Source organism: Leuresthes tenuis, unplaced genomic scaffold (genome assembly GCF_036924035.1).
Source record: "Leuresthes tenuis unplaced genomic scaffold, fLeuTen1.0.hap1 SCAF_16, whole genome shotgun sequence".
In the NCBI taxonomy this organism is placed as follows: domain Eukaryota; kingdom Metazoa; phylum Chordata; class Actinopteri; order Atheriniformes; family Atherinopsidae; genus Leuresthes; species Leuresthes tenuis.
The window spans coordinates 29,555,768-29,582,192 of record NW_027325370.1 but is presented as its reverse complement, the minus strand read 5'-3'; the positions used below and the strand labels follow the sequence as shown (position 1 = coordinate 29,582,192).

The window sequence follows — 26,425 nt, the reverse complement described above, 5'->3', positions numbered from 1 at the left end:
ACAAGCTTGCAATTTCTTGTTTGAGAAACAAGTTTATTATCATAGTCTGTGGGGCCCCTGAAAATAGCCTTGGCCAGCTCAAGGATAAAAGTCTCACTCCGCCACTGTCATCAGCTGGGTCAACATGCACGCGGAAAGCCGGAACACACCCATGACTGAACTTGAATTTGGGCTGTGGCGTGAGACTTACTGCAGAACTACATGGAAAAGACGTTTGTTAAACAAGAGTTAATTTTGTTGTGTTATTACAGCTTAAATATCAACACTTAATTGTACAAACTCATTTAAATGAACCAGCTTTCACATAACAAAAAAACTTTTTAAAAACCTTTTTAATTGAGCGAAGTCAGCACATGATAAGGGAAACTAAACGTTACATACTCACCATGTTTCCTGAAGTGAAAAACGAAAAAAGCTCAAGCTTTGGGAAAAGAAAAGGAATAATCAAAGTTTGCTCCTGCTGACAGACTTAAAGAGTTCTGCGCAAGAGGTAACTGATGATGACTACTGGCCGGACGGGGTAATTTATACTCGTTTGGCGATCGGAAACGTGTTCTATAACGCGATTGGTTTGATCTCACTTGAGTCTCATTCCCATCTGTTCAAATAGAAATCGTGTCTTTCTTGACACGGCACGCTATCTGCAGAAAAGTAAGGAAATCCAACCGAGTTAGCTCCAGACAGGAAGTGAAGTAAAGTGTATCCTCTGTTGTATCCATACTAACTATAAATACTCCTAAGTATAATTGGCAAAATAAACAGTGATTTAAAGTTCGTCAATTTATATATATATATATATATATATATATATATATATATATATATATATATATATATGATATGCACACTCACTCACCGGCCACTTTATTAGGTACACCTGTTCAATCGCTTGTTGGTGCTGTCGGTTGCTGGCTGATTAACAAACAGTTAATCAGCCAATTGCATGGGCGCAACTCCAATACGTTTAGGCATGTAGAGGTGGTCAAGACAACTTGCTGAAGTTCAAACCGAGCTTCAGAATGGGGAAGAAAGGGGATTTAAGTCACCCTTCCTCCCTCTGCTCTCTTTATTTCCCATGTAAATACTGTATATCTGACATTATTTATATCATTAACTTGTGTTTCTCTCTTTCCTGTTTAATAAGCCCCTAACCAGTTGAGGCACATGGCTCCTCTCTCTGGCTTTAGTTCTGCTGGAGGCCTGTTCAAAGGGAGTTTCCCTCTAAACTGTTACTGTATGCTCAGGATGGGGAACTGAATCAAAGTGAACACTCAATGTAATCCACTGGATACCTTAATTAGGCAACTTTTTATGAAGTGGTATTATATGAATTTGTTTCATTTGGATTTTATTGAATTGGGTTATATGGATGTTTGTGTCATTTGTCTCTGTATTGGCCCTGTGATGGACTACTGACCTGTCAAGGATGTACCCTGCCTCTGGTAGCTGGGATAGATCCTTGCAACTGTGAAAAGGATAAAGTGGCAATGAAAAATGGATGGATTAATGAATATGGTTCGTTGCAGATGTTAATTGTCACGTTACGTGGGTGGAGGTGCGTGGTGGGGTGGATATAGGACCCGGATGCAGATATTTCAACTAAAAACTTGATTTATTTAAACAGTCCAACAAAAAGCACGGCTGAGCCGGTATACAGGAAGAAACTTAACAAAATAAAAATCTGACTAGAACTGTGAAAAACCTGACCTGGATAACAAAGACAAACCTGATGACATGAATGACGGTGGCATTTATGACGGCAACATGGGGCATGGAGACTGTGGAGACCATGACCCTGGAGAGTGTGGAGCCAGCAACGATCTGGTGGCCGGCCAGACAATGAGGGTGCAGGAGCCGGAGATGGTCTGGCGGACGGCCAGACGACGTGGGACCTGGAGCCAGCGATGGTCTGGCGGATGGCCAGACGACATGGGACCTGGAGCCAGCGATGGTCTGGCGGATGGCCAGACGACATGGGACCTGGAGCCGGCAACAGCAAGGGAAACCAAAGGAAAACATGGTAAAACTAATGACTGACCAAGAACTAAAAACATGAAAAACCAACAGATGTGACATTAACAGAAAATACATTGTTAGTCTTGAAAAAAATTAAATGTGTTGTCACAGACTACACACTTGCTTTTTGACTAGGGTACCCATCACATTACATATCATCTCACAACTTCTAAGCCAAACTGTTACATTCTTATTTGACAATTTCCAGTAAGACTGGGCTGAATTTTAATAACGGAAGCTGTTTAATTTAAGAACATTATAGAACTGCTTTGTAAATATAACTGTGTAACTTTAGTCACCCTATGATCTGGTGCGACATGTGTCACTTTACCTCTCAAGTCTGGAGTGACAAAGGATTTTCAATACGCACAATTACCATTTAAATAATTGCCTATTGATTTGAAGGTCAGTTCCCCGAACCACATGTCAAAGTGTCCTTGGCATCTGTATGAATTGTGTGAGTGCGCAGAGGAAAGCCTCTATGTAAACTGAGATGTGCCGAGTGAATGTGGCATGTAGTGTAAAAGCGCTTTGAGTATATATTTGGGTATGTTTTTTTGTTTTTGTTTTTTCTATCTCACACTTCCACTCTTTTGCACTGTTTTTCTATTCTGTCTTTCTTCCCCAACCCGCTGCATTTCCACCTTAATAAGTAATGTTAACAAGCACGGCACACATAGAGTTTTGAGCAGAGCACATAATCAAGTTCCACACAGCATCGATGGCGCAAGTACATATTGTAGCAAGCTCATACTGACAACTGAAACACCAAGAATGGCATGTTCATGGAAGCATATATGCACACACACGCACGGGACGCTTTTAGCAAGCATCCAGCACTCACTGCGTTAGTCTGAGCATGTCCACGCTGAGGTTTATCTCCTGGAATGTGCATGGAGCTGGGTCCAGGGAGAAGAGATTAAAAATCTCCAATAAATTGAAGGATTTACAGGCGGACATTGTTTTATTACAGGAGATTCATTTATCACAGACTGTAGCTGATGTTCTCACCACAGCACAGTTTCCTCATGTGTACTCAGCCTGTTACAACTCCAGACAAAGAGGTGTAGACATTCTGATAAATAGAAGAGTAAATTTCACCGTAAACAACACAGTTATAGATCCAGAAGGTAGATTTCTAATAGTTACTTTAACATGGTATTAGACTCAGGAGTAGACAGACTCAGTACTTCAGGAAGTTAGCGGAACTGGCAGTCCACGAATATTGTTAAACAGTATATGAAAGATTTTGGTCTTTGTGATGCTTGGCGCTCCCACCACCCCACTCTTAGAGAATACACCTTCTTTTCACCGGTACACCACTCATATTCAAGAATAGATTATTTCTTAGTTAGCAGTTCCTTGATGAGGGATATTTCAGACACCAAAATCCACCCCTTCACTATCAGTGATCACGCTCCAGTTTCTATCACACTGAAGAATAACAGAGTTACACCACCAGCTAGGAATTGGAGATTTAATACATCATTACTAAAAGACCCTGATTTTATTAATTATTTCAAAAGGGAATGGTCTGTATATTTAGAAAATAATGACCTGCCAGGAATGTCAGCTTGTACTCTTTGGGAAGCCGGAAAAGCAGTTATGAGAGGCAAAATAATCTCTTTTTCATCAAATAAGAAAAAGAGGGAAAGTTCAAGGATATCAGATTTAGAACTCAGGATTAAATCATTAGAAATTGTCTACAGTACCTCCAAAGAGGAACACATACTGAATGAACTAAGAAAAGCTAAACTTGAATTAAACAAAATTATTGATAAACAAACACAGTTTCTGATACAAAGACTTCGCTTGGAGAACTTTGAGCACGGCAATAAATCTGGAAGGTTCCTAGCTAACCAACTAAAGAGAAACAAAGAGAAAACAACAATCACTTCTGTTAAAGACTCATAAGGAAATGTCACCCATGACCCCGATGTAATCAACAATGCTTTTAGGGACTTCTATAAAACCTTATATTCATCACAAAATGATCCATCAGACAGTAACATAGATCAGTTTCTTATAATATCAACCTTCCAAAATTACAAACCGAACAGGCAATGGCTCTGGATTCACCTCTTTCAATAGGAGAACTCCATGAAGCCCTTCAACATATGCCTAGTAACAAAGCCCCGGGACCAGATGGTTTTCCAGCAGAGTTCTACAAAGAATTTTGGACTGTTTTGGCACCTGCATTTCACAAAATGGTATTACAAGTTAAGCAGAATGGCAGAGTATCCCCACACATGAACTCTGCTAACGTTATCTTGCAACAGAAACCAGGAAAAGACCCCATACTTCCATCCAGCTACCGCCCAATATCTCTAATAAATGCAGACCTCAAAATAATTTGTAAAGCCCTTGCCAAATGAATGGAAAAAATAACTCCACTTATAATACATCCTGACCAGACAGGTTTTATAAAGGGTAGACACTCATCCACTAACACTCGCAGGCTAATTAATCTCATAGACTATTCTAACATCAACAACCTGGAAACCACAATAGTCTCTCTTGATGCAGAAAAAGCATTTGATCGAGTGAACTGGAAATTTTTATTCGCAGCATTAAACAAATTTGGGTTTGGGTCACACTTCATCAACTGGATAAGGATATTATATAGCTCCCCAAATGCGTGTGTCAGGACAAATGATCAAACTTCTCCAAGCTTCAGTCTGCAGAGAGGTACAAGACAGGGTTGCCCACTTTCTCCCTCACTTTTTGCTATTTTGATCGAACCTTTAGCAGCTGCTATCAGACAAGATTGAAATATTAAAGGCATCCAACCCCAAAATATTGAGCATAAAATAAGTCTTTATGCTGATGATGTTTTACTTTTCCTTCAGAACTCTCAAACGTCTCTCACTCACACGATCACACTCATAAATAAATTCTCAGCACTTTCTGACTACTCTATCAATTGGTCTAAGACCACAGTTCTGCCCATTAACTGCAGAGTCCAGAATATACCTGCGATCACTTTACAGTCAGGAAATATTAGATATTTAGGCATAAACATTTCCTCCAGGCTCTCAGAGCTAACAAAGCTAAATTATGTGCAAAAGTTAATTATTTGTTCTCAATGATCCCCATAAAACCATCTGCTACTTGGTTTAAGTCACTAGATTCATGCATCTCCAAATTTCTGTGGAAAAACAAACCACCACGTATTAGTTTAAAAACCCTACAGAAGACCAAGGACAGTGGTGGATTAGATTTACCTAATTTTCAGCACTATTCCTTAGCCAATAGGTTACAGTATATATCAAAATGGTTTAAACCTAGCCCAATAGATGAACCATGGATAAATATAGAACAAGCATTGTGTGATAATCTGGAAATCTCTGACCTGCCACTTATTAGTCAAAACGTAAAAAATCACAAATGTTTCAAAAGCATTAACATCAGCACCTCTCTGACAGCCTGGTGGGAATTTCTTAAAATAACACAGTCTTCAATTGTCCCATGTAAGCTTACACCCATCTGGAACAATCCTGACATACTGCAAAACAAAAAAATGCTAAACTTTACTCTGTGGAAGATCAAAGGAATCAAACATCTGGAACATATAATCCAAAATGGAAATTTTATTTCATTTGATGAGCTCATATCACAACATGAGATAGGCAGCAATAAATTCCTAGAATATCAACAACTTAAGTCTATAATAACAAAGAAACATATCCTCCACCAACCAGACTTACAACTCCCCATTAGGGTAGCAGAATTTCCAAGCATCTGCACCCCAAAACTGTTATCAAAAATATATAAATTATTGTCTAAAATAGATGACACAATGTCTCTTCCATCCTCAAAATGGGAGGCAGATTTATCCATCAGTTCTAGTCATAGCTTCTGGCCACAAATATGTTTGAACACCTTCAGAATGACTCGGAATCCTAATTTACAGCTCATACAATACAAAATCCTTCATAGAACACACTATACAGGACAAAGGATGTTCAGGATGGGTCTAACACACTCAAACATCTGCTCACATTGCACAGATAACACACCTGATGATTATGCACACGCTTTGTTGTTCTGTGCGCCTGTCCTGAAGTTCTGGCTTGAAGTCTGTGAGGACCTATCAACATGGCTAAAGTGTAGCATCCCTGCATGCCCCACACTGTGCATACTGGGTGACTTAGACAACATCAACATGGAAATTAACTCAGCACACATGGTTGTCACAGTGTTATGTATCGCAAAGAAAACTATTCTCATGAACTGGAAAGCGAAGAACAATCTGTGTATTAACCAGTTTAGAAATTTTCTTTTAGATTATATTAGCATGGAAACAATGTCTGCCTCCTCAAAACATCAATTGGCTGAATTTCATTCTCTCTGGTCCCCTCTGATTAGCTTTATCACATAGTGGTGGTGGTGGGTTGCTGTCCCATCGCTCTGGGCGGTTGGGTGTGTGCTGGGGGGGCTGTGTGGCTTCGGGCGTCTGGTGGTCTCTCGGGTCGTGGGGACCGGGTTGGTCATTGCTGGGGGGGACTGTGTGTTGGGCTTGGAGGGCAGTTTTGGGGGCTTGCGGGTGGGGCTGTCTTGCGGTGTGGGGCGGGGTCCCTTAGGGGCCTTGGGGTGGTGGCTGCTGGCTCTATGCCGGGTGGCCGGGCCGCTCTGGCGTGGGTGGTGGTGCTGGGCCTGGGCCCTGGTGGCTGGGCGCTGCCTTGCGCCCGGGGGGGGGCCCTGCCTGTGCCTGGGGGGGCTGGGTTGCCCTGGACGCGCCACAGTATGGGTGGGTTGGTGCAGGTCCTGGTGCCGGGCTTGTTGCTCTGGGACCTCCAAGGTGTCCGCAGATGGTTGTTTTTTTTCAGGGTGTTGGGGCGTGCGGTGGGGGGGGGGGGGCGGTGCTTTTCCCCTGTTGGGGGGGGCCTGGGTGATGGTGGGTCTCAGGCCCGGGCTGCTGCGACTGGTGTGACCGGGTGGTTTTTTTGTTTGTTTTTTGTTGTTGTTTGTTTGTTTTTTGTAGAGGTCCTCCGGCGTGGGGTTGGGTTGAGTGGGGTGGGGCGGGATGGGTACCTTCTGGGGGTACAGTAGCTCCCGGAATATGGTCGCTGCAGGCCCCGAGCCTGGTGGACATCAGCCCCTCCTGCCCTGTGTTGGCTCCCAGGTAGCGGGGATGCCTATTGCAGCCAGTCCCTGGCTGCCCTCTCCGGGGGAGAGTAATATTAGAAAATATTGAAGAGCCAGAAGGGTGAGGGGAGGGGTCTTCTTCCCACACCCCTGCTTCCTGGTTGCTGCTCGGGGCGGGAGGGGCCAAGAGGATTAATTAATTGTTCTGCTGGTTTGGGGTCTGTGGTGGCTGGGGGGCTGCTGGCCCCCTGGTGTGCCCGCTGCACTACACCCAGCGGAGTCGAGGGAGGGAGGACGTGTGGATGTATGGGACGTGAAAGTGTGTGTGGTAATGATTGGGCCTGGGTCTGGGACTTGCTGTCGCCTGGCCTGCCTGTGCTTCTCCCGATGGGGGGGCGGCGTTGCCTCTCCCCGCTGCTCGCGACTTCACCCACCTGTGGGCACGTCTTGACTCCCAGGGCACTTGGCCAGGGGCGCTGGGGCAGGCGCTGACCCACTGTGTGGCTGTCTGGGGCGCTTGGCCCTCCTGGGTATTGGGTGGGGCCTCTGCCGGGGGGTTTGGGGGCTGCTGGTGGCCTGGGTCTTGTGGCCCTCTCTGCCTGCTTCTGATTGCTTGGGGGGCTGTGGATTTGGCCCTGTACGCTTATACACTCATAACTAAGCACGGTTATCATGTAGGTCCTGTGCCATGGGTGTTGCATGTTCTCTCACACACACACACACACACACACACACACACATCTATTAGTCCAGTAGCATGGTCGCTAAACAGTTGATGTATTATCATGTCGTCTCAGGTCATCTATATCCACAGCTGTGTTGTATGTGATTGCCGCTTCTTGTGCTTGTTTTTGTTTGTTTGTGTGTTTGTTGTTTCTCTGCTTGTCTGCTTTCAGGTGCTCCTGGTGGCGCTAAGGCTGGATTCCCCTCAGAGGCCATGGATTGTTGTCTGTTTTGTTTTTTGCAGGTGTAGCAGCTGGTTGTCTGGTTTTTGTTTCTATTTTTGTTCTGTTTCCTCTTCTTTCCTCTTCTTTTTTCCTTGTCCCCCGGTCCGGTTCAGTTCTATTACATGTTATATATTGTCAACAGAAATAAATAAATGGGCATCAAGGGGAGCTTTACATTTATAAAACTTCCCTTGGCAAAGCAAATCTGTTTGGCATCAAAGGTATTCAGACTACAATGCTGTTGCCATAATGCTGAACAGGACAAGGGAAAAAAAAAAGCGCTTTGAGTGAACCGCTAGACTAGAGAAGGACTATACAAGTACAGTCCAGTTACCATTTCAGATGCTGAGAAATAATAGGTTTTATTGTACAGTTTTGTTTATGGAAAAAAACTGCTCTTTTAAAAGAGGCCCTAGATCTGATTGGGTTGAATTATGTTCAGTGCTGTTTCCACTATTCCATCTCTTCAACCATGGTTCTACTGGGACTTATTAACAGTAAATTGTACATTTGAGTTCTGTTATGATGAGCAAATTATTTGTATTCTTTGCAACAAATATCTCGCAGATGATGCAAGCCCACTCCAGCTTCCTCCCACCGCCCCAAAACATACATGTTAACTGGTGACTCCAAATTGTCCCAGGAGTGAGTGTAAACATTCATGGTTGTTTGTCTTGTTTCTCTCTATAGAAAATGGATGAATAGATGGATGATGCAAGCCCCCAAATCGAACAAGTTTCAGAGATGAATGGAGCTAATCACACTTAAAACCATGTAGAAATGTAGACATTGAGGTAGTTCTCTATTCTTCCTTTCCCAAATGGATGGTTTGAATGGACGATGTTACATCATCCATTCAAACCATCCATTTAACGATCGCAGTGCAAATTCAGATTTTATAGATTTGAAATTAGGAAGAGAAAGGCTCCAGTCACCTTAAAAAAACTTTAAACTTAAAAAAAACTTTTTTTGTGATAACATCTAGCATTTGTTCCAAAAATGAACTCATCTTTCTCAGTTCAAGACTGGCAACAGTCCTTGAAATTCTTCTTGATATCCCCAAAGTCTAAAAAAAGACAGGACGAAACTTAGTGATGCAGATAAATCAGATAAGTAACAGAAAAGTCTATCTCAGTTTGAACTGGCAGTGGGTAGTAATCAGTGGCGTAGTAGTACTCAGAGATGAGAGTATACTCTGAATTTCTATCTCAATGTTTTAGGCTGTTTGTTTAGCAGCTGTAAACAAGCTGTGTTTTCAAAGACTCGCAGCTGAGCCACAAGTATTTGGATATCGTCACGTATGCCCTTAAGCCCTTGCTTGACATCAGGGCTTAAGAATCATTGGAAAACTGGTGTCTATTTGTTTGCAATAACCCAATAAATGCAACTACAACTAGATAATGAGTGGCAAAGAAAGATTGTGACTTTGGCTTTTTCTGAAAAACTGAATAACACTTCTGAATGTGATGAACATGTGATGAGATTTGGAAGTGCGTAGACTACCTGAAAAATAAGTATGTTCCATATAGCCACATAAACACTTCATTCATCAATCTATATGCATTATCATCTATAGCTTTTTCTCTGAGGGCCATGCAAATATTGCAACCCATAATTTATCATTACAACTAAATGATGTAACTCTAATACTTTAAAATACAGCTATCTTCCCAAAAACCAAGTCTTTCACAATTTGATCTGTATTTGACCTGCAAAGTGGTGTGTATAAACACTTACCAAAGGTCTGGATTGTAAGTGGAAAGAGCTGGACAGATAAATAGGTAAGAATGCTAAAGCTGATGCCTTCCTGTGAGTGTCTTGCATACGTTTACAAAGTTATGCAATTTGCTTGTGTGTGACTTCTTACTTTTAAATCTTAGAGTCAACAAACAAGTACGTGGTCCAAAGTGAAGGATAGTTCTGGAATGGCTTCTTTGGATTTTCTAATGAGTTTTTCCTCTGAAAAAACATGATTTTTTAAAAGATTTATCTGTGATAGTTTGAATGCTGTACTACTGGAATTATTTCTGCTGATAGCTCACTAATTGTTACCTCTGTATTTATGCATAACCATGGCATTTGGGAAGTTGTTTGCATGTGGGAGCAGCTGATTTAGCTGAGATGTCTTGGATGTTACACAGAACAACAATCGCAATGGAACTAGAGCAGGAACAAACTGAAAAGAAGGGGGGGGAAGTTTAAACTATCATCCTCTTTAGATGGTCATGGGAAGTGTTAGATCAATGGCAGATAAAAAAAAGACCAGATTGGAGCCTTGACAAGGACTATCAAGATGGAAATGTTTTTTTTTTGTTTTTTTACCTGGACATGGCTGTGTGAACAAATCCTACACTTCCGAATTCAGATTTTAGACTTTATGGGTAGATAGAGACATGGACAAAGAGGTAACAGTGAAGGAGGAGAGATTAAAGTGCATATCAACAGCACATGGTGTGGTCCTGAACATGTCGACAACATGTTGACAACCTGACCAACGTGCACCAAGATTATATACATTCATGCTGTGAGGAGGGGAAAGAAAAAAATAGTTTATCTCCAAGCACTTTAGTACTTGTAAGAATAGTCTAATAAAAATTAGACATGGTTAGCTGGAAGGACTCTTTCCATGCCTATGCCATTTTTGCTACTCCCAGAAGAACATGAGTCACATGTTGAGTACTGCTCTTGGCTTTATGAAAGATGCGAGGAGATAAAGGGTATATTCATGGCTGTGGTCACATGATACCTTTCACACAGACATGAAACTCTCTGAACTCAAAACCCTTTAGAAACAAAGATACCACAGAGGCTGAAACATGATGTGGTCAAAGATAAAAGAAAGTTGTGTGTTGAGAACAAACATTTTACTTTTAAGTTAAGAGGTGGAACAAACCACACACAGCTATGACCAACTAAAGACTCTCACATGAAAGTAACAGGACCATACAAACTGAAAGAATAAATATCAAACCACCATAAAGCTAAGAGTTAAAAAGATTTAGTTTTTAAAGCCTGTGACCACATATTTGTAAAGGCCTTCTCAAAAAGGTGCTTTAATAGAGGAATACTTCAGTCATATTGACTCTCGCCAACTAGGTCATCTGGCACACAAGAAATGGGAGTTCAGCCTTGAGTGAATTTTAATTTGCACAGTGGCCTGTCGAGTGACAGCAAAACTACAGTCTGACCTCTCACTGATTAGTTGATGATATAAAAAGTTCACTTTTGTTGAACTGTTGAACTTAAGTGTCAACAGTCTAATTTTAAAAGGAAAGTTATGAATTTAGCTGAAATTAAAACATTTTCTTACTTACTATGTTTCCTCAATTGGAAAAGTTTAGGTGTTGGGATAAGGAATAGAAAAAAACAGTTGTCTCCCACCTATGGACCTTTAGGAGACCTATGCAAGAGAAAACCCCTACGTAAGTGGGCAGGGTAATTTTTTTACCCACTGGTTCACCAGAAACAGGGCTGTACAGTAGTGTGTTGGTTAGTAATGTTTCCTCCCAGCAAGAGGGCTTCTTGTTTGAATCCCGACTGGGGCCTTTCTGTGTGGAGGTTGCATGTTTTCTCTGTGCATGTGTGGGTCCTCTCTAGGTAGTATGGCTTCACTGAATTTTCATGATAGGCAATGATAGGTTAATTGGTGATTCTGAATTGACCCAAGGAGTGAGAGTGTGAGAGAGTGTTGTCTCTGTGTAGACCTGTGATGCTGGTGACTTTTTCAAGAGTGCACCCCACCTCTCACCCAGTGGGAGATGGGACAGGCTACAGCCCACTGCGACACTGAACTGGATTAAGCAGTTACATAAAATGGATGGAAGGATGGTTGGTTGTTTTGCCAGAAACATGTTACTTAATCCGACTGTCAACATGAGCCTAATTTGCAATGGTTAGAATGTAATATCATTGCCTACGTTTGCTATGGTACAAGATCCTCAAGAATATTGAGGTAGCCCAACTCAAAAATTCTGGCTCAGAGAGGAATGGAAACTTTCATAAAGATTTTACATGTACTGTTGTAAATGTCAACATGCTGTACTTGTGATGTACAGTACAATAGAGAACAGTCACTTGGGAGTCTACTTAAATCAGTTTCTAAAAAAGAATGATTGTTTTTTGTGTATCTGTGTCTGGTCATTTTCAGTGTATGTTTATTACATTGGTGGAAGAAGTATTCAGGTGGGTCTATTGCAAATTAAAGTCACTCTCCAGTATAAAGGGGAACAAAGAGGGTTTCTCTCTTTATAGGCTGTACTGACAACCTTCTGTATATTTGCATAGATGCAGTCTAGATGGTTGGATGTTTGAGAACATCTTTGTGAAAGTCTATGAAATAGAGGCTAATTTCCTTCACTGATCCTCAAATATGCTATTTCATAAAATCATATGAATAATTTAGAAAATAATAAATTACAACCCGTCCAAGGTGTAACCTACTCCTTACCTGATGGCAGCTGGCATAGGCTAAAGCACTGTCGACAGGTGTAGAAAATGGATGGCAACACAACTGTCAGGTCTTTATTTTCCTTGACCAGGGTGACCAGGGGCGACACCACCAGTACATCAAGTACTCTTGTGAATTTTGTTTCATTTTAATAATGCACAAAGCTTAGCACGGAGGAGGCAAAGATGTGTTTTTACAATAACATTTTTAATCTTATTTCGACCAAAAGAAATCAACCACAGCTGAAGCTGCTGGGGGAAAATAAGCCAAAAATTTAAATAACTAAAAGGAGATGTAAGTAAAAAGGATGTCTTTATCAACACAAAATGACACAAGGTGTGGAGTTGAAAGGAAAAGGATCCAAGATGCAGACTCGTTGCCAAGCCAAGCCCAGGCCTCTGCAACAGCAGTGGTGTTGCTCAGCATGCACACAGCCTTCTGGACCTTGGCCAGGTCTCCACCAGGAACTACAGTGGGTGGCTGGTAGTTGATGCCAACCTTGAAAACAGTGGGACACCAGTCCACAAACTGGATGGTACGCTTGGTTTTGATGGTGGCAATGGTAGCATTGCCATCTCTGGGCACCACATCACCACAAAACCGGAGGCAAGCCATGTACTTTCTGTGAACTCCATCAGATCAACATTGGGGGCACCATCAAAACAAAGAGACACAGTGATGGAGGACACAATCTGACTGCCCGTTCAAGTTGGTATAGGTGGGGCTTTCGATGTTTAGGTTCCTGCATCAGATATCGTAGATGACCCTGAGTGCTTCGGGTAGTGTGGGTGGTCAGGATGGAGTTGTAGGGCTCCACCACATTAGTGGACACTTGGGGGTCTGGGTAGGTGGAGAACTCCAGCCTGGACTTCTTGCCATAGTCCACACACAGAAGCTCCATGAAAAGGAAACAGTTTGCATAACCTTTTCAGTATCAGGTCAGTTATCTCTTTTCCAAAAGTGTAGTGTCTATGGGCATAGTTTTTGACAGTGACCTCCTTGCCAGTGATCTGTTGCTCAGGATGGAACAACTGGCAGTAGGTTCCAGTAAGCACCTCATATGAAGAGACATGACATTAACTTCAGTCTAGAAAGCCCATTATAGAATGGCCAAAAAACCCACTGCCTGTGACAGCATTTATTTGCCGTTAAGTCCTGTGTCAAATGACTGCAGTATACAGAAGTGTTTATTGACGCCAGCTCTGCATCAATAGGAACACAATGGGGATGCTACAACTCAGACTAGAAACAAATAAAATAAATGAATAAGAGTAGAGATTGACTGATGCGTCCCATCTGCAAAACAGCTGGCAGTTCACCATTTCCTGCTGTGAGAGGTTGATATCCTTGGTTATCCTTGGTTAAAAATAATTACAGTTTAATTATCTCCAAGTCATGCTTATCAGACAAGGTGGTCCAACACAGCCTGCTGTATACAATGTAATGCCATCTTTTTGTGTTGTAGTTACAGGCCTGGGAGGTAGAGGTAATTACTCGATAGCCTCAGTTCTGAATATATTGTAGCCCTAAGAGCACTGTTAGTAAAACACACTACTACTGGCAATGGGAAATAGATTAATCAGCTTGTCTTAGTGAGTATACCTGTTTTTTTTTTTTAAATCTAGACCTGCTCCAGTCTTGCTAAAGAAGGTGTTGAAGGAATCATCCCCTCCTCCAGAAGTTTTGTCACTGGGCATCTGTCTGGCTGGCTGGACCCCCCATGTCACACAAGGCAGCAGCATTGCCATTCTTTTAAATGCTCACCAGTGTGTGAGTCTGTATGAATGAAAAGAACAGAACAGTTTGGTATTTTTCAAGAGTACACTATATTTTTTAAAAATAAAAAGAGCACTCAATTGTTGGGCCCCTCTCTTGTAGAGCCAGCTGCCAGTTTGGGTTCGGGGGGCAGACAGCCCTCTGTCTTTAACATTAGGTTTAAAACTTTTCTTTTTGTAAAGCTTACAGTTATTGATGGCACATGTGATCCTGAATAATTTTTTAGTATTACTGCCACAGGCTTAGACTGCTGGAGGACCTCCTATGATGGACTGAGTAGCTTTCCTCATTCTGCTCTCTTTTCCTTTTGACATTATTTGTATCATTAACTTGTGTTTCTCTCTTTCCACCAACTAGTCAAGGCAGATGACTGTCCCAACTGAGTTTGCTTCTGCTGGAAGTTTCTTCCTATTAAAGGGGAGTTTTCCTCTCCACTGCTGCGTTGTGCATGCTATTAAACCACTTCACCCTCATGGGAGAGACTGCCAGTTAAAAACCCTTACTGCTCAATCCTTATCACAGTAATTTCACTTTTCTATGTTTGATGTTTTTTGCGCACATTTGAATTTCTACTTCGCTCCCACCTACTAATGGTTGAGCTAGAGGTTAGAAGAAGTATATGGTGAGGGTTAGAACTAATGTTTGCAGGGCTGCATGGTGGTGTAATGGTTAGCGCTGTGGGAGTGATTGGAAGCAAGCGTGGCTTGTTTGTGGGGAGTGTGTTCTGCCTATGCACGTGTGTGTTCTCTCCAGGTACTTCCCCTCACAGTTAAAAAAACAAGCATGTTTTTATCATAAAGATTACCATAGGAGCGAATGTGAGCATGCATAGATGTTAGTGTCATTTGTCTCTGTATTTGCCCTGTGATGTATTATGGCCTCAAGGCAGCTTGGATAGACCCAGACCTCCGTGACTGTGAAAAGGATGAAGTGGGGATAGAAAATGGACTGATGAACAAGGTTAGGTTGTAGAAGTTAAAAGAAAACACATTATTAGGTTAGAAAATATATACATTGTCATAGACTACACACTTGACTTATTGACTGGGGTCACATGACACTACCCTACCCTACACAAAAAAATTGCCAGCCAAAATGTTGTCATCTCACAACATTTAAGCCAAACTGCTACAATCTTATTTCACAGTTACTGGTCAGACTAGGGTGGATTTTATTACCTGAAGCTGTTTAACTCAAGAATAATAAAGACCTGCTTTGTAAAGGCACCTGTGCTTTAACCTCCCTATGAACTGATACAACATATGTGACATGCAACTCTGGCACTTCAAAATGCTTTAAGAAATTGCAGCTAATCCAAGCCCTCCTCAATATTACCTAAATTTGACCTTCAAAATGATGAGTATAATCACGTTCCTCTCTGAAGGTCTGGATTGTAAGTGGAAACAGCTGAACAGATAAATAGGTAAGAATGCTAAAGCTGGTGCCTTCCTTTGAGTGTCTTGCATAAGTTGACAAAGTTATACAATTTGCTTGTGTATGACTGGAAATATGAATACTTGCTTTCAATTCTTTGGGTACATAAACAAGTATGTGATCCAATGTGAAGGAAAAACTTATTTTGTACTACTGACAGGCCCATTTCTTTTCATCTGTCATTTTGATCACGTAAGATCAAAATCAAAAAAAGCAGGTTCTGTTTTTTGTCTCTGTATCTTTAGTCTGTATCTTTTCACATACACACATTGTTTGTATGAGAGTATCTATGCGTGTGTGAAAGAGAGAACTGGATGAGCAATAGGAACCCAACAGAGGGAGGGGTGACTATAAGGCCGATAGTCAAGGATTATGCAACTGAATGCTGATTTATTGCATGTATATCTGTTGCTGCCTCCCTTAGAAGCTATTATCCTGTAGTTGTAGTGTGTTTTATGACTGACTGAGGGAAGATGGGGCATTGGTCACTACATAACCCTTATTGGCATGAATTGATTTATTATGCATGTACTTATGACCAGCACAAAAGAGAGGAAACAAGATGGGCGACTGATGAGCCAACGTGTAAACAAGGTTGTTACAGTTCAAAATGGCTGTCATAAGTAGTTATTTGTGACATTCAGAATAAGGCCCAGACTGGAACTGCACCCAGGCTACTGTTGTAATTCATTGTGGTTTAGCCTGCTGAATTCCCACATGGTTTCAGTCTGTAATTTCTTATGACCTCTTATGGATGAGCTAAGTTCGTAAAATACATTTCAGGGGTGCTGTGTATGAATGCATTACTTACTTTGAAATAACTTAGAAATGGTACAATTAATGAGCACTGAGTGAGCCCACAACGTACCTAACAGGGCCTCCAAATGCAATATTGGCTTATTCAAGCCTATTCAAGAATTCTCTGAGAAACTGATGGTCTATGTGCACCCTCTGCTGGTGGCTGTTTTGGACTGAGTCTCTGTTCTTTCAATAAATTAAATACTCTTCAGATCACCATTTACATTATCGTCATAGAGCAGCATGAGTTTAGATGAGCTATTGATACATAATTTCTGCATAAATTAACAATGCAAAACAAAAAAAAGAAGCACTGGAAAAGTGTTGCAAAAACTCTGAATCCATTTTATGTCAACTGGATAAAATTAATCATTTCAGCTTTTTGAAGAACATCTCACTCAGGGCTAACAGCTATACTATCTGTACAATAAAGAGACAAATGGCTTCACATCACAGAGATTTTATTCAGAGCACAGCCAAACTTGACATTTTCAGTAGTTTTATTTGAACAGCCAAACTGCTACTTTAATTGACAGAAAAACATCTCTGTTTGGAATGCATTCAAGAGCACATTGCAATCAATTATTTCCTGTTTAGCTAATTCCGCCATGTCCCTTTTAATACTCTTCTCCCTCTTCCTCTCCCTCACCCTCAACCGAGTCGACTCCAACCTCTTCATAATCCTTCTCCAGAGCTGCCATGTCCTCTCTGGCCTCAGAGAACTCTCCCTCCTCCATACCCTCACCCACATACCAGTGAACAAAGGCACGCTTAGCATACATCAGATCAAACTTGTGGTCAAGCCGAGCCCAGGCCTCTGCAATAGCAGTGGTGTTGCTCAGCATGCACACAGCCCTCTGGACCTTGGCCAGGTCTCCACCAGGAACTACAGTGGGAGGCTGGTAGTTGATGCCAACCTTGAAACCAGTGGGACACCAGTCCACAAACTGGATGGAACGCTTGGTTTTGATGGTGGCAATGGCAGCATTGACGTCTTTGGGCACCACATCACCACGGTACAGCAGGCAACAAGCCATGTACTTGCCATGGCGAGGGTCACATTTCACCATCTGATTGGCTGGCTCAAAACAAGCATTTGTGATCTCAGACACTGAAAGCTGCTCATGGTAAGCCTTCTCAGCCGAGATGACAGGGGCGTAGGTGGCGAGAGGGAAGTGAATACGAGGATATGGCACCAAGTTGGTCTGGAACTCTGTCAGATCAACATTGAGGGCACCATCAAAACGAAGAGAAGCAGTGATTGAGGACACAATCTGGCCAATTAGCCTGTTCAGATTGGTGTAGGTGGGGCGCTCAATGTCTAGGTTCCTACGGCAGATATCATAGATGGCCTCATTGTCCACCATGAAGGCACAGTCTGAGTGCTCTAGGGTGGTGTGGGTGGTCAGGATGGAGTTGTAGGGCTCCACCACAGCAGTGGACACCTGGGGGGCTGGGTAGATGGAGAACTCCAGCTTGGACTTCTTGCCATAGTCCACAGATAGACGCTCCATCAACAGGGAGGTGAAACCAGAGCCAGTGCCTCCACCAAAGCTGTGGAAAACCAGGAAGCCCTGGAGGCCAGTGCACTGGTCAGCCTGAGGAAACAGAGAAGAAAGAGATGAAACCAAAAATGAGATTTTATGAGTTATTCTATTTTCACCATTTTCATATGATTTTTGTCCTGATTCATATTGTGCTTTATCTTCCTGCAAAACAGATTTCATATCTGCTTTTACATCTTGATTATCTATTAATCTTTAATGGCACTGGTTATGCCACACAGCTTTTAAAAAATGACACCTTATGTTTTTTGGTTTATTTTTCAAATGCTGACATATTTACTGATCATGTCATATCAGCTGGTTTATTATAGTAATGTTTATTGGTTCTATTTAACTTGCGATATTGTGTAATTGTGAGCATTTTATTCCTATTTCCTCCTGTGATGCATTCCCCCATCCTTGCAACCTCAAACCATTAAAGCTTTACATCACCCAACCAACTCTGATAAAAGTTTAAATATTTTCTTTCAGAGAATAAATGTCATTTTTGTCCTTTGATATCAAGCAACTCCTTATCCTTTACCCACCAGTTTGCGGATCCTGTCTAGAACCAGGTCGATGATTTCTTTACCAATGGTGTAGTGTCCACGTGCATAGTTGTTGGCAGCATCCTCCTTGCCAGTGATCAATTGCTCAGGGTGGAACAGCTGGCGGTAGGTTCCAGAGCGCACCTCATCTGAGAAGACAATGAGACATTAAATTATTTGTGGTTTACAGATACTCTGATGTTTAACTAACGCCAACAACTCATCACTGAACATTAAGTTTGACAAACTCTAAGACATGCTGCTTACCGATGACAGTGGGCTCCAAATCCACAAAAACTGCTCTGGGGACGTGCTTTCCTGCTCCAGTCTCACTGAAGAAGGTGTTGAACGAATCATCTCCTCCTCCAATAGTCTTGTCGCTGGGCATCTGTCCGTCTGGCTGGATCCCATGTTCCAGGCAGTAAAGCTCCCAGCAAGCATTGCCAATCTGAACACCAGCCTGGCCAACGTGGATGGAGATACACTCACGCTGTGGGACAAAAACAAAAAAAGAAACATAATAAAAGCTGTATGCATCCGTTTTTGATAAGGCAAAAAATAAAGTTAAACAAAAGTGTGAGGGGTGGAGAAATATGGTTTAGTACATATCTTTTTGTATCACACCCACTTCAATTAACCCTTCTTAGATTTTTTTCCCCAGCTTCAAACTTGTTGAATTCTTCATTAAAAATAGTCTGTAAGACTTCACTGAAGAGTCGATGTTTTAACTTGTCTGGCACACTGCGGTTGTGTCTGAAATTGCGTTGCTATGCAACAAGCCCATCACTCATGCCACGAATGACGTTTAGTTGCACGCTCAAATTCGTGTGAAATTCAACTGGTCTCTTTCATGCAAGAGATATATAATAATATATATATTATATATTATAATCTAAGGTAAAACCGCTGAGCTGCTTTTTGTCTGTTCATCAGGGGGAGAGGCAGCGGTGTCCATTACTGGCATGCATTATTAATGACTGCCGCCATACTGACAGTGCATTTCATCCATTTCCCCACAGATAGGATTTCTTTGGATGTGCGACATTTTCTGCTAATACGGTGATTCTTTCTACCACTTAATTATAGTCACGGCCCACTGCTGTCACTGAGTGATGATCGGGGCTTAGTCGTGCCAAGGGAGAGAATACAATAGTTGAGTTGGCGGCTGGGCTTCAGCCTAAATTGTCCAGCAGTGAAAACCTCTTTTGTTCAGTCTGCCCACCACGTCCCCACCCAAAAATGGGCCAGAACATCTCCCCACATCAAATTTCAGAAGGAACATAACTTCACATTGAAAATATAGAATATGTTTGTCTAAAAGCGCAGTGTTACGACCTCAAGTTTTAATTCACACATTGGCAACAAAAATAACGGTTCCTCTCTTTTTCTCTTTAAAGACCTAAAAGGTGGATGTTACACCTTAAATATGCCATTCAACAAAGCTACTGAAACGTTCTTACCATATTTGTTTTGTTGAAGTTGTGATAAAGGTTGGAAGAATCTCCTTGACAGGAAGTCTTACAATTCGACAGTTATGGGGTCGATGTAAGAGATAATGGCGCACAAGAGGATGACAGTGGTATATATACAAGAGAAACCCTAGCGCCGGTGTCTTTTGTGCTACTATTGGTCGTGCTAATGTCAGTCTATCGTTTAGAATCAGTTTCCACATTGTTATTGGACGAGCCCTTGGCTGGCCAGAAAGACCGCCTTCCAGACCCCACCCAAAATCTCCCCGTCATTGTACTGAAAGCATGGCGTTTCTGACCGCGAGAAAAATGCTGCGTAATTTTCTGCATGCTGGTAGAATACAGACCCAATGCTCTAACCGTCCACAGTTACTGCAGCATTATTAAACTCCTTCAATCACAGCTGCAATTCAAATTTTATTTATTTTAAATAGGACAGAAATTGATATGGGGGTATTTATATGCACGTGTACAACTTGAAATCCCACTGGTTTGATCTTTGATCGCTGTCGGCCATAATACATATAATGTCTGATCGTCTTCTGGTACAAATCAAACATAAAAAGTCGACATACTCATTATCCCTATATTGTCCATAATTTGTTACCACTGGCCTCAACTTCTAACCTTCAACATTTTAATGTAATACAGACTTTCCACTGGGTTATTATATAGTATATACACCTTAAGTTTATACATAAAAAAGATTTATATATTAATAGTTTTCTATTATATGGTGTTACAGAAAAGCCCATTGATTTTTTTTTTTTTTTTGCATTTCATAGAGTTTTGGTATCTCTTCTGTGTTACTTGGTCAAAGTTGTGCATATATTTGCATATTATTGCAATTCATCTTACAATACAATTCATTATGTTAACATGATGGCAGTGGATTTTATCTGATTTCAAACTTCCCTGCCAGACATGAGGGATATAGGGCACAGAGAACTGAACCCAACCCCCTCCCCCCAAGCCCTCTGTTGCTAAGATTTAACGGTTGCTAGGAAATGAATAAAGGAGTTGCCTAGAAACAGCCTTGTATCCACACAGACTGGCTTTATCTGATGGTCACATGACCCAGCTTAAATGGCAGCATTAAGAGGTGGTCCTGTAGCTGCCTGTGTGGGGGGATGTGATACACCACTTTCCCAAAATCTGCTTGCCTTGTGTCTTGTAAGGGCCGCCTTACCCTGCACAAGATTTTTGACAGAAAACAGCACACTTTCTAGATTCATGACCTGCTCTGTTAAACAATGCCATTCTTCAGTCACAAAGACTAAACAGAGTTCTTGACCTGCTGCCAGGTAATCACCTTGGTTGCTAACAACAAAGAAAGCCATGACAACAGTTGTCTCAGAGATATGCGATACTTCTTTGAATGAGGCTACTCAAATAGTCTGGATTTGTAGTTAGAGGCTGCTGAAAAGCAGGTAGCCTTGGGCCATTGTCACATTTTGTCAGGTCACATTGAATGTCATCATATCAGCAGTGAACGACATCTAACCTGGTTTGTCTGCATCTTTGTGTTTTCTCACTGTAGCATCTAATGCCAAACAAATAAAACAAGCACAATTCCTTATTGAAATTGTACATACCAGGCATTTGACTATTTGCTGTAACAAAAAGGTCTGTAGCTGTTTGTGGTTATTTTTGTCTATGCTTAATCATTTGATTGATAATGTGCTTTTTCCTTCTCTTGTAAACCTGCTTTAATGTTAAATTTTTAGTCACGATTGTGTATAAATTTCTCACTGTGCTGATTTTACCATTCAGACTTCATGGTCATTTTCCACATGTAGAAATATTAACTGATCTTAACAGATGTTTTAATGGCACAACATTGATTTTGGCTTCTCTGTAAATTTCAGTCTCTCATTCCTGTTTCCTGTAGGGCAGTTTTCCTGTGAGGCACTGCCCCACCCTTTTAACCCCACACGAGTAAACTCAGAGCCAGTTCTGACAAAAGCTCAAAGTATTGCTCGTGAAAATAAATATAACTTTCTTCTTTTTTCCCCACAACCCAGTTTATCTGACAGTCCCTTCATACAGTAACTCAGCTGTGGTCGATGGAAAATATGCTCAATCACTTTCATAGATATCATATTCTCTATGGAAGGATGCAATGCGGTCAGTTTCACGCTATGAAGGACCACTCCCATCTCTCTAGCATTCCCATCCTCCCTCTCTTCTTCAAGTGAACAGCTGCTCTGACCCTCCCTGCCTCACAGCTGCTGGGGAGGAAAAAGAAGATGAGGAGGGGCTAGGGGATGGAGAATGTTCTCTCAAAAAAACACTGGCTGTCAGCCATGGCTGTTTCCTGTTCTTCTGTCTCTTCTCCTATCGTTCATATTGAGTAAAGCAACCATGACTGGCTGCCCTGATGAATTAATGAGCGATCCCACGAAAATGTCCGCTTTTTGGGTTCAAAATGCCTGATTTTCAGTTCATTTTAATGTTTTTTTCAGCATTACAATAAATGTGAAAAGCTTTGATCAAGTCACATAAGGACTGTGTCTCCCAAGCCTCTTTTAATATAATTTTCATTCCTTGCAGGAGTTTAAACTGCAGCCACTGCTGTCGAGTTCCCTGATACCCCCATTATGTCACATAAACTGCTCTCCAGGCAATTTCAGTTCCTCAAACAGAACAGAACCAGAAGAAGCTGAGCCCAGCCTCTGTGCTGCTAAACAGTAGAGGTACACAGAGACATGCAGACATGCAGTCACGTGATCGCCCCACTGAATGACATCATTGCAGAGAATCTAGGACAAAGAGGGAGGAGAGTCAAGGAGCTGGCATCTCCGATGTACACCATGGCAGGCCTCTGCAACATGGATTGCCAGCAGGCATCAGCTCTAGTGGGAAGTTTTAAGTGCAGTCAAAGCATTCAGGCAGTTCACCTCCTTTGTGATGTTTCAGATGCTCTGGGAAAATTCCACATTTAAAGAAAATACTCAATCATGTTGTATGCATAATAAGTAAGATTAGTTTGAAACAAATCGTTTATTCAGTCTGTATGACTTCAATTCATGCCCTCAAAAAATTCCATATCAACAATTATAAGAGAAATATTTGCACAATTAAAACAAATCATCAAAATATACCAGCATCCTCAAATACCCAAGCTTGCACTTCTAAACACCCTTCATTTTTAACTATATTTATCTAATAGCCGAGGACTTAAAACTGATTTTAAAGCAAATATTTTGTCCAAACCAGAAACCGAAAAACAGGATCTGCGCAGTATTAACCAATGGCGGTGTTTAGAGTCGTGTTTTTTCCACAGCGCACAGGGCCAAGTCGCTCGTGCCGCATGTATAAATCTGGTCGCACCGCCCTCCCATTCAGCAGTTGTTGCATCGACCCCGTTGGGTACAACACGCAACGCAAACACCCCGTTCTTACAAAACCTCTTTCTTTACATTTCTTCCTTCTCCTCTGCTTTGAACCTTATCGGAAACATGGTAAGTTTGCTTCTATAATCTGCTGAAACAATTAGTGGAATTTCAGGTTAAATCAGCAGCCGGTGTCTCTGCCGATGTCTCTGTTGTTACACGACGTCGTCAAAGATGTTCCAGCCCTGCATGACATTTTAATGCTTAGGTGCGTTTGATTTTATTTTTACACTAATTTTAGTTATATTACAAATGAAAGAGAACGTTGTGATTTTACAGTTGATGCATAGAGTTTCCTGCAGATGTGGCAAAATCTGATTATCATTGTGACCAGATGAGAACAATGCATTGACTGGCAGCATTTAGACGACAGCGAGGACAATAAAAAATATATATTAAACCAGCCGCCTCTTTTTCGTTTTATATGTATTTTCCTCTAATTTAATGTGTGAATATCTTTAAATCTGACTGATTACACTTAACCTACCCTGTTTAAGGCAGGGAGGGGCAAATTGGGTGTGGATGGATGGATTCGATTGCCGCTACCATGTTTAATTCATGGGATGCAGTAACAAACATGTTTATTCTCTTATATTGGTATGATTTAAGAAGATAAACAGATGCAACCGAAGGATCTTACTGTAACATTACCATACAATTACGATATTTAAAATCAAATTAGAATACACATACCTTCTCTCAACTGATTGATCCTAATGGTTTATCTTTTTGCTGATTTCAATATTGCAGAACAGGAGGGATTAAATTGGACATTTTTTATGTTTTATTTTTTTTCCTTGTTTCCAAGCAGCAACTGTGGTTCTGTATCTTTAAGAAGAGTAAGTGGAATATTCCAGGCTGACGAAGTGTGCTGCCTGTGCTCAGGCAAATTAATTTGCATGTGAGCTTATGCTTGCAAAAGAGGGGTGAGGGTGGAAAAAAAGACAAGAGGGCAAAGAATACTGGAGGAAAGAGGAGAGTGTCCTGCCTCTGCAGGGACTGTTGTCAAGCATTTTTGTCCCCTGCGGGTTGTGGTGCAGGGAGGTGCCTCCTGCTGCACTGACTGTTCCTCTCAGATAGGAGGGGCAACTAAATGTCCCTGATGTTCAAATGCGCTTATGTTGCAATTTCTATGATAGGTTTAGTGTAAAAACAATGACAGAATGTGAAACTGAAATTGAATTAAAATAGATAAATTAATCTCTTTTTTCTTTTCTCCTTTTTCTCCCCACAGCGTGAGTGTATCTCCATCCACGTTGGTCAGGCTGGTGTCCAGATTGGCAATGCCTGCTGGGAGCTTTACTGCCTGGAACATGGGATCCAGCCAGACGGACAGATGCCCAGTGACAAGACTCTGGGAGGAGGAGATGATTCCTTCAACACCTTCTTCAGTGAGACTGGAGCAGGAAAGCACGTCCCCAGAGCAGTCTTTGTGGACTTGGAGCCCACTGTCATCGGTAACCGGAATCTCTTCTAGATGAACAATAAGTTAGGCAAATTTTAGTTAAATGTCAGAATATCTGTAAATCACATTTAATTCAGTGTCTCATTGTCTCCTCAGATGAAGTTCGCACTGGAACCTACCGCCAGCTGTTCCACCCTGAGCAGTTGATCACTGGCAAGGAGGATGCTGCCAACAACTATGCACGTGGACACTACACCATTGGTAAAGAGATCATTGACCTGGTTCTGGATAGAATTCGTAAACTGGTGGGTAAAGTGTTAGCAGTTCTTTTCAAATTCACCTTCAAAATATCAATGAAATTATATAACTGTGTCCCGTCCTTTGTTTCCTCAGGCTGACCAGTGCACAGGCCTTCAGGGCTTCCTGGTTTTCCACAGCTTTGGTGGAGGCACTGGCTCTGGTTTCACCTCACTGTTGATGGAGCGTCTATCTGTGGACTATGGCAAGAAGTCCAAGCTGGAGTTCTCCATCTACCCAGCCCCCCAGGTGTCCACTGCTGTGGTGGAGCCCTACAACTCCATCCTGACCACCCACACCACCCTAGAGCACTCAGACTGTGCCTTCATGGTGGACAATGAGGCCATCTATGATATCTGCCGTAGGAACCTAGACATTGAGCGCCCCACCTACACCAATCTGAACAGGCTGATCAGTCAGATTGTGTCCTCAATCACTGCTTCTCTTCGTTTTGATGGTGCCCTCAATGTTGATCTGACAGAGTTCCAGACCAACTTGGTGCCATATCCTCGTATTCACTTCCCTCTCGCCACCTACGCCCCTGTCATCTCGGCTGAGAAGGCTTACCATGAGCAGCTTTCAGTGTCTGAGATCACAAATGCTTGTTTTGAACCAGCCAATCAGATGGTGAAATGTGACCCTCGCCATGGCAAGTACATGGCTTGTTGCCTCTTGTTCCGTGGTGATGTGGTGCCCAAAGACGTCAATGCTGCCATTGCCACCATCAAAACCAAGCGCACCATCCAGTTTGTGGACTGGTGTCCCACTGGTTTCAAGGTTGGCATCAACTACCAGCCTCCCACTGTAGTTCCTGGTGGAGACCTGGCCAAGGTCCAGAGGGCTGTGTGCATGCTGAGCAACACCACTGCTATTGCAGAGGCCTGGGCTCGGCTTGACCATAAGTTTGATCTGATGTACGCTAAGCGTGCCTTTGTTCACTGGTATGTGGGTGAGGGTATGGAGGAGGGAGAGTTCTCTGAGGCCAGAGAGGACATGGCAGCTCTGGAGAAGGATTATGAAGAGGTTGGAGTCGACTCCATTGAGGGTGAGGGAGAGGAAGAGGGAGAAGAGTATTAAAAGGGACATGGCGGAATTAGCTAAAAAGGAAATAATTGATTGCAATGTGTTCTTGAATGCATTCCAAACAGAGATGTCTGTCTATCAATTACAGTATCAGTTTGGCTGTTCGATTAAAACTACTGAAAATGACAAGTTTGGCTGTGCTCTGAATAAAATCTCTGTGACGTGAAGTTGTTTGTCT

The 26,425-nt window shown here is 42.0% G+C and overlaps 3 protein-coding genes and 1 pseudogene across 3 annotated transcripts in view; 1 reads left to right on the top strand and 3 right to left on the bottom strand.

The window, feature by feature from the left end:
- Positions 1–26,425, bottom strand: part of LOC140271521 (tubulin alpha-1C chain-like) — a 366,226-nt gene that overhangs the window by 3,285 nt on the left and 336,516 nt on the right. The window contains exon 2 of the mRNA XM_072366769.1: positions 386–415. Coding sequence (XP_072222870.1) covers positions 386–388 — 3 coding nt within the window. The 5' untranslated portion in view covers positions 389–415. The remainder of the gene's footprint in view (positions 1–385; positions 416–26,425) is intronic.
- Positions 12,781–13,636, bottom strand: LOC140271201 (tubulin alpha-1C chain pseudogene; annotated as a pseudogene).
- LOC140271518 (tubulin alpha chain) lies at positions 16,951–20,167 on the bottom strand. Its single transcript, XM_072366766.1, has 4 exons — positions 20,059–20,167; positions 18,866–19,088; positions 18,599–18,747; positions 16,951–18,104 (listed from the first exon to the last, which is right to left on the bottom strand). Exons 1-4 carry the CDS (start codon positions 20,059–20,061, stop codon positions 17,124–17,126), a joined length of 1,356 nt encoding a protein of 451 aa, XP_072222867.1. The 5' UTR covers positions 20,062–20,167; the 3' UTR covers positions 16,951–17,123.
- On the top strand, positions 23,407–26,414 carry LOC140271519 (tubulin alpha chain-like). The gene is made up of 4 exons (XM_072366767.1): positions 23,407–23,531; positions 24,697–24,919; positions 25,024–25,172; positions 25,261–26,414. The coding sequence occupies exons 1-4, from the start codon at positions 23,529–23,531 to the stop codon at positions 26,239–26,241; spliced, it is 1,356 nt and encodes a 451-aa protein (XP_072222868.1). The 5' UTR covers positions 23,407–23,528; the 3' UTR covers positions 26,242–26,414.

What these genes read in the sequence shown, in the direction of transcription:
- LOC140271519 (XM_072366767.1), top strand. An exon ending in CTTGGAGCCCACTGTCATCG is followed by an intron (nt 24,920 to 25,023) that starts GTAACCGGAATC and finishes TTGTCTCCTCAG; the next exon opens with ATGAAGTTCGCACTGGAACC. An exon ending in TGGATAGAATTCGTAAACTG is followed by an intron (nt 25,173 to 25,260) that starts GTGGGTAAAGTG and finishes TTGTTTCCTCAG; the next exon opens with GCTGACCAGTGCACAGGCCT.
- LOC140271518 (XM_072366766.1), bottom strand. An exon ending in TTTGGAGCCCACTGTCATCG is followed by an intron (nt 18,748 to 18,865) that starts GTAAGCAGCATG and finishes TTGTCTTCTCAG; the next exon opens with ATGAGGTGCGCTCTGGAACC. An exon ending in TAGACAGGATCCGCAAACTG is followed by an intron (nt 18,105 to 18,598) that starts GTGGGTAAAGGA and finishes CTGTTTCCTCAG; the next exon opens with GCTGACCAGTGCACTGGCCT.